The 8,597-nt window shown below is 27.6% G+C and overlaps 1 protein-coding gene across 2 annotated transcripts; it reads left to right on the plus strand.

The window, feature by feature from the left end:
• Positions 1–1,475: 1,475 nt before the first annotated feature.
• LOC108469269 (probable E3 ubiquitin-protein ligase RHA4A) lies at positions 1,476–7,248 on the plus strand. Of its 2 annotated transcripts, none has more exons than XM_017770163.2 (3): positions 1,476–1,917; positions 2,072–2,163; positions 6,698–7,248. In XM_017770163.2, the coding sequence occupies exons 1-3, from the start codon at positions 1,696–1,698 to the stop codon at positions 6,945–6,947; spliced, it is 564 nt and encodes a 187-aa protein (XP_017625652.1). In that variant the 5' UTR covers positions 1,476–1,695; the 3' UTR covers positions 6,948–7,248. The 2 variants fall into 2 exon arrangements, with proteins under 2 accessions (XP_017625652.1, XP_017625651.1); XM_017770162.2 differs by having other exon boundaries at positions 1,481–1,917; positions 2,069–2,163.
• Positions 7,249–8,597: the final 1,349 nt, after the last annotated feature.

An 8,597-nucleotide genomic window follows, 5' to 3' on the forward strand; every position in this document is an offset into this window, starting at 1 on the left:
TATCTGTTCTTTTTTTATACAATACCTTAAACTACTTATAGTCCATTCTCAACCCTTAAATAGGATGATAATGTACTTCGGCATACTCAAACTCATATCCTCTTGCATTAACAACAACATCAATACTAACCGAGCTAAAACTCAATTAGTAATTTTCAAGTAATTAATTGGAGATGCTTAGTTGTCATCATTTAAACTTTTATTTTATCCATTAAGGACTATAGTAGAATAAATTAAGACATGTTTTTGGATTTTTCTTCAAAAAAAAATGATGAAAAGAATATGGGATCGATTCATGTTTACAATATGTGAGCGTGAGAGTAAAGGGGTCCCTCCCCTTTTTCAGTGGAGAGTGGCGGGCTTGTCCCATCGCTCCAAAAGAAAGCATAAATATATATCCCACATTGTATGCGAGTTGTGTATTTTTTTTCTTATAATATATTTAAAATGTTTTATATTTTAATAAATTTTAATGTATTTGTTTATTTTTGTGCTATTTGCATTATTATAAATGGACTGTTATTCATATCAAATTTTAATGAAAATATTTTATATGATTTATTCATGGGTCAAATTGACTGCAACATAGTTCTAAAATTTTCGTGCTTAAATTTGAACTTAACATAATTTAATGGTACATTTTACTATTTGTATATTATAAAATATTAAAAGAATTAATATTTATATATTTTAATTAAATTTAAATAAAATACTTTTCATTATTTAATTTGAATACAAGCTATGCCAATAGGGGCAGAGAGAGGTGGCAGGTAGTCCCTTTGGTTTCTAAAAATAATTTTTTTATATAACCCCTTTAATTTTTAGGGAATTATAAGTTAGTACAAAATTAAAATTCTATTTTAGTCTCCCCGAAAATTTTTATTCATTTCTGACCACTTTAAAATAATATTTTGGCTTCTCCGCTTTCAAGCCAATAAGATAATCAAAAGGGAAAGCAAGTGGTTCATATAATGAAATTATATTTTAGTCCCTCGAAAATAATTAACTTAATCCAAGTCCACTTAACTAAAATTTCTAAATTTGAACTTAAAAATTTTATAATTTTATCTCAATCCTTGACGCAAATTCCTAATTTGGTCCTTCCAAACAACTTGGAGTAAAAAATTTCTTTATGCAAACTCAACCCAAATCAAACTAGACTCGCTGGATTAAGGAAGCTACTCAACCCTTCAACATATGCACTCGTTATTTAATTTGAATACAAGTCGAGCCAATAGTAGAATCTAAGGGGACAACCAGAAGTATTTTAATCCAAGTCCTCCTAACATAAAATATTTTACTTTGATCCTTGAAAATTTTATAATTTCATCTCAACTTCGAACACAAAATCCCTAACTTCATCCTTTTACTTAAAGTCAAAATTTTCTTTATACAAACTCAATCCAAATCAAAACCAAACTCATCGAACCAAGTAAGCTACTCGATCTTTGAACAGTTCAACTCATTAATCATCATGTAATAGTTGATCTTTAAAACTTATTTATTTTCTTTTTCCTTTTTCAAGTTTATCATGTCCTTTGTTCCACTCTTATAACATCTTTGCTTTAAGCATCTAGTGCTGTTTTCCCCTCCTTAAGTACAATCACCATACATACTCACACACACACACACATATATATATACACTCAAGTAAGCTAGAGAGCCATTGCCATTTCTCTTAGGCTATAGGCTCTAATGGGTGTTCCTCAAAACCAAACACAAACACCACTTTCAGCTCCTCACCTTTATCCACGAGCACTTCAACTGAAACTCTATCAGGCTTTCATATTTTCAATTCCCATCCTTTTTTCAATAATCCTCTTCTTATTGTTTTACTTGTTTTATCTCAAGAGAAGAGCTACCAATATATCAAACCCTAGGCCTATTCTTCCAACAGCTACTACTTTTAATCCCTCAGTAAGTGTATCTTTCTTTTTTCTTTTTATTTACTTTATTCAATCATGCATATAAATCATGTGGTGGTAATTTTTTAATCAAAGTTACCTTCTTCTTCTTTTCTTTTTTTTTATTACTTTGCAGTTAATTTATGTATGTGCATTTACTGCAGCAGCAGCAGCCTTGTCAATTGAGTTTAAAAACTGGGTTCAAAGATAAGTTGCCTACAGTCTTATTTGATGAAGAATTGAGGACAAGGGATACACTGTGAGTTTCATGTTTTATTTTTCTTTTGGGTTTAGGGTTTTTTTTTACATCAACATTATTAATAATAAATATTGCAGTAAGATAGTGACACGCGACATCAGCTGACATTTAATTAAAAAATTAACAGAAGGATTGACGGAAGGATTTAATTGAAACAATATTAATAATTTAAAAACTCAATTAGAATATTTTAAAAGATTATAAGCTAATTTAATATTTGAAATATAGTTTCAGATTCTATTATAATTACCAATATATATTCAGCATCTAAGTTTGATTTCAATGTTCAATTTGATACATGAGTTTAGTTTTAATGTTCAATTAGGTGTTTGAGTATTTTTTTTCAATTTGATGTTTGAGTTTTTCTTCATCCCATTTAAGTACCTGAGTTTGACTTCAATATTCAATTTGGTACTTAAATTTTTTTCGTCTCAATTAAGTACTGTATTTTTTTACTGGAGCATATGTGTCAAATACCAGTTGAGCCACATGATGTTGTTTAATCTAAATACCAAATTAAATATTGAAACTAAACTAAAATACCAATCATAGATTACCCCTCAATATATTATGTGCAATCACTGTAGTGTATAAAATCCACTCTGCCCTACGCCATGTGCTTCTGAGGTGTGACACTATACATACATGTATATATATATATATATATCTTTATCCCTGAAATTGATGGAAGATGATTGTATAGGAAAAGGAATGATGAAAAATTGACTATCAATAAAGTATAAAGTGGTCATCTAAGAAAAGACCTAGATGAGGAATTAAATTTTGCTTGATTTTCCCTCCTACTAGCTAGAATCTAATTCTTTTCACAAGTTTTTCTTTTTAAATTAATCATTTTTACCCACAAAATATTTCAAAACAATACTAAGAATTTTGTTTACATAATAGAGAATTTAATAGATGAATTAGGACCATTCATATCAAAAGCATAAAATAAGAGTCTTGGATTCTTAAGTATCAATACCAGTTGAATATATAACAAACTAATATGTGTTCAATATTGTGCACATTATCAACAATTTTATTCTAATGCATTAAATCCATGATTTTTTAAAAAAATTATTGGAAATTGACTATTCAATTATTGAATTTTAATAATATAAAACAATATTTTTATTAATTTTGAGATTTTTTCTTATGTTAAATAACTTTTCAGTGCTTTAGGGTATTCATTTGAGAGGCACAATTAATGTGGTAGAATGTTGATTTAGACATACTAGCTAAAAGTATATTTCAATCTATAGTTGTAATTTTTTTTTTTGGATTAAAATTCTTTACCTTATAATAATGGTACTAGAGCAGTAGGTTGCTCAAGATATTGAATAAAGATAATGTTTCAGTTTGATATTTTGAGCTATTAAAAAAATAATAGAATACTTAAAATGCTAACAAATACAAGAAACGTGGTTTAGGAAGGGTTAGAAGGATATTCTAGTGTTTATAGATACATGTATTGTCAAAATGAAATCAATTATTTTGAAACTTAAGATCAAGAATATGTGTCAATATTGAAAGAGTAGAACCAGAAGAGAGGAGCTAAAAGAAGGCATTAGAGGTGTCATTTTTTATGTCGTATAAGCTCACTGAAAAATAATTTCTTAAAATTTTGCTTGGTATGAAAGATAGAAAGGAGTGAGAATGAAAAATTATTAATCAAATAGGTCAATTATAAAATAAAAAAAATGGTTATGAATTTTAATCATTTGATCAATAAATTTTCCATTCATAGTTATTTCCATCTTTAACAATATACTGACCAAAGCTAAAGGAATGGGTAGAGGTAACTGAAAGGAGTTAGAAAATCTTAGAGCTCGATATTAACCGTGAGATGAAACTAAAAATATGCATTTAGGAATGGTCAAGTTTGGTTATTAGTCCTTATACTCTACGTAAGTTATGGATTTAGGCTCTTCAAATTTAATCTTTGTACATTTTGAAATTTCAGTTCTAGCCCAAATTATAGTAGTTAAATCTATTTGGTTAAATCCTACTATTAGTATTGTATTATGCGTAAAGTTGTAAACTTAGCTCATATTCTCCAATTGGATTGTTCTCAATCCTTATACTTTTCAAATTCCAAAGGTTCAATCTTGACCCAAATGACCGTCACTAAATTTATTAACTAGTTTTTCTGTGAGTAATGTGTAGAAAAAATAAGTCAACATGACATTACACATGTGACAATATGTTTGTCACGTCATATTTTGAAAATAACAGAAGTTAATGAATTTAACAGTTACCATCTAGTTAGGAATAAAATTCTAAAATTTGAAAAGTATAAGGATTAAAACTGACCAATTTACAATACAAAGACTAAAAGTAACTAAATTAAAATATAGAGATTAAATCTACAATTTAAGTATAATACAAGGACTAATAACAAAATTTAACCTTTTTTAAGACTTACATCACTTTCGTTGTTAGCAATCTAAACCAGTGGGTGATAAGATCATTGTTTTACCAATCCCTTAATGTTTATCCATTACAAATTAGCCCTAACAATAGTAACACGTGAAAATTTTGCTAGTTAATCCTTGCATATGCCTCTAGAGTCTAGACTTAAGCCAAAATGTTATCATTAGCTAGGGTCTAAGATTTTGTATTTTTTAATAAAATATTTTATACTAATATTTATATATTTTTAATTCAATTTAAATAAAATAACTTTTAATTATTTAATTTAATTTAGGGAAAACTAAGTCGGCTCGAAATAAAAAACATATATGTCCAAGGCTTGAACTGAGTAAATCATCCAACCCATGAATAGATTTATACATCAAACACAGTGATATAAAAGGTTAAATTTTACTATTAGTCCCTGTATTATGCGTAAGTTATGGATTTAGTTCATACTCCTTAGTTCCTATGTTTTTTGAATTTTAAAATTTAAATCTTGATCTAGATGGTAGTCATTAAACTTGCAAAGTTAAGTTTTGTTATTTCCAGAATCTTATGTGACAAACATATTATCATATGTCTTGCTATTTTCACTTAGTATTAAAAAAGTCATGTTATTTTAGTTAATAGATTCAATGACTACCAATTTAATTAGAACTAAAATTTTAAATTTTGAAAAGTATAGAAATTAAAAAGATTAAATTGAATAATATGGACTAAATCCACAACTTACACTTAGTAGAAAACTAATAGCATAATTTGACTTAATGGGTTTAACTGTTACCATTTGGGTCATGAATAAAGTTCTAAATTTTGAAAAATATAGAGACTAAAATTAAACAAATTAAAGTATATGGACTAAATTCACAACTTATGCATGATATAGGGACTAATATAAAATTCCCTAAACCCTAAACTTGAGAATTACACCAAATGTTACCTAAGTGTGTATTGATAAATTCTCAAAACGGACGGATACAGAGTAACTTAACAACTAACTAAACTCAAATTAACTAACTATAACTAAAATAAACCTAAAGAAGAGCCACACATTTATATACGACGAGACTTAGAGATTTTAAAGTTCTCAAAACTTCAATTTTATCATTAAAACAAAACCTCGTTCACAATACAAATAAAAACTTTAACCCCATTGCAAAGCGGGTGAAAAAAATTATAAAACAAATTTACAAAAAATTGATGTAAAAGTTAAATATTTCTTTAATTAAAATGGTAAATTAAATTGAAATAGTGAAAATTATGATGTTTTGGGTTCAAATCCCACGATCCTCATCGTTTGTATATATTTTTCTAAATATCCAGATCGTAAATGTCATTAATTCAATCAAACACATCATAATAGTATAAATAATAGTGTATATTAACTAGACTTGTTTATGGGCCGAGCTACACGCCCAGGCATGAAGTTTCGCTCGAAATTTGAGAGAGTTTGGGCAAAAATATTAGACCCGAAAAATAGACTTAGATAAAAAAAGTTAGACCCATTTAAATTATAGGTCGGGCTTAAACATTCAGGGCTTGAGTCCAGGCCGACCCATTTTTAAGTTTATAATACTTTATATTATGTTATTTTTATATATTATGTAATTTAGAACATATTAAAAAAATAAACTTATACTAAATATATAATACTACTCTAATGTAAACACTAAAATAATATTAAAATGACTATATAAAAATTAAAAAAATTAAAAAATATAAAATTAGTTAATATTAAAATAATATAATTTAAATATTTTTTTAAAAATAATATAGGCGGACTTGGGCAAATTTTAGACCCATATTTTAGGTTAAACCAAATTAAAACAAGTATAAAATATGTTAATATCATACTTAAATCCGGTCCATGAGCACCTTACCATAATGCATTTCAAATGTGGCTAGCATACACTACATCAACCTTGAAAAGGGTTAAAAACCTTGGTGGCCTTACTAGCCCACAGTCCAATAAGTGCAAATAGATAATTTGGTTGAAGCATAGTAGGAGTTAAGCCCAAATCTCAATACACTATTGTATATTTCATTGCATTTTTTTTTCTTGGTACCATATTGCATAAGTAGATAAACTTATTCAACTTTTTGGAAAATACTTTTACAGATGCAGCGTTTGCTTAGGTGAATTTGAGATGAAAGAGGAACTGCTCCAAGTCCCATCTTGCAAACATGTGTTCCACATCGAATGCATGCATCGTTGGCTACATTCTAATTCAACTTGTCCACTTTGTAGATGTTGTGTTGCCGTTAGTGTTATTCCCATCTCTAAACTCCATCCTCCGTTACCATTTATCCACACTGACCCCCCTCCGCCGCCGTCATCACCGCCACACCAACAAAACATCTTGTCTTAGCCACAACTTGAGTTACATCGACAAAGCATGCCCCTTTGTTGGTATACATAATTTGTTTCATTTATTAAATAATAGTTAATCGCAAATCATACGCGCACAATTCATCAGAGAATAAAACGACACCGACAAATCAATAAGTTACTCGTCTAGTGATAAAAATTACTTGCAAAGATTCAAGTTTCAAAGTTGACATTAATGTCTAGAGGTTCAAATCTTGTAATTTGAATGTAAAAAAATGTTGTTACTCCTTATACTTTGACAAAATTAGAGATTTAATCTATATATTTTAAAAAATTAGAAATTAGGTCCTCTAACTGTGTTGATTTGAAAAATCTCAATTCAATCATTAACAAAAACTACCAACAATAATAATGATTAGAATAAAATTTTTAAATTAAAAAGCAAGAAGATTGTATTTTTAAATCTCAAATTCTATAAAAGTATAGGGACTAATATCATATTTTAACCTAAAAGATGGCAATCCTACTTGCGTGAAACATGTAAGGACAAATTAATTTATTGAATTAATTATTCAATCCAATATATGTAATGATTGATTCGATAGTAATTATTGTTAAATCCAAACGCAAATATTTGCTCAAATTGAGTTGCAAATACAAGTAGTGAGGGTAATGAATATATTCAATTATGGGAAAAAATTTAGGGTTATTAATTTCAAAAACTCTAAAGAGGCATCATTGAATGGATTGGTTTAAATTTATATATGGGAAAGAAATAATTAAGTAATGGAAGCATGATTGGAGTGAATGAAGGAAATTTAAGGAGAAATTAAAGAATGGAAAAAAATTGAGATAGTGGGTATGTATGGGTTTGAGCTTAGTGCCTAAAGTCATCATTTAGTGATGAACATAATAGGGGATTAATATTATTATTGTATTTGGAGCATTGGCCAACTTTGTTGGTAAAGATCATTGCTTATGGGACCAATGCTTATGATATTCTTCTAGTCTAATTTTATTTGTTTAGCTATATCATTGTTAATATTTTGGTTATTTGTATTTTATAAAAGTTTTAGTTTTAGTTTTTATACTTTAATTTGATGTTTTTAGTTCATATTCAGTCTTCACAATATAATAATTGTTAAAGCCATTAAGTTAAGTTCTGATCTTTTCAAATCTGATACAACAAAACATATTATCATATGTATAATGTTATGTCAAACTTGTCATTTTTACATATTACGAACCAAAAATCTAATTAATCGATTAACGACTTCATTTGCACCAAAACTAAAATTTTAAAATTCGAAAGTTATAGAAATTTAGAATAATTCAATCGGAGAATATGAATTAAATATACAATTGAATGCATAATATAGGACTAGTGATTGAATTTAACCTAACCGATTTAACCATTATTTTTGGTCAAAACTAAAATTTTAAATTCTAAAAAAATATAAAAATTAATTATTTAATATTTATAATTTTTATTTAATTATTATTAAATCGAAAACCGATAATATGAATAATTTAACCACCATACGATTTGTAGAAAGTCCTAGTTCGATTGCAAAACATGCATGGGACATGTTCCGTTGCTTGCGGTGAGACATCAATAATAAAATAGCTGAGTGAGGTAGTGAAAATGAAAATATGGAGTTCCCCCTTTTTAACCTTTTTAACTCAACCC

This window comes from Gossypium arboreum, chromosome 8, assembly GCF_025698485.1.
Source record: "Gossypium arboreum isolate Shixiya-1 chromosome 8, ASM2569848v2, whole genome shotgun sequence".
In the NCBI taxonomy this organism is placed as follows: Eukaryota; Viridiplantae; Streptophyta; class Magnoliopsida; order Malvales; family Malvaceae; genus Gossypium; species Gossypium arboreum.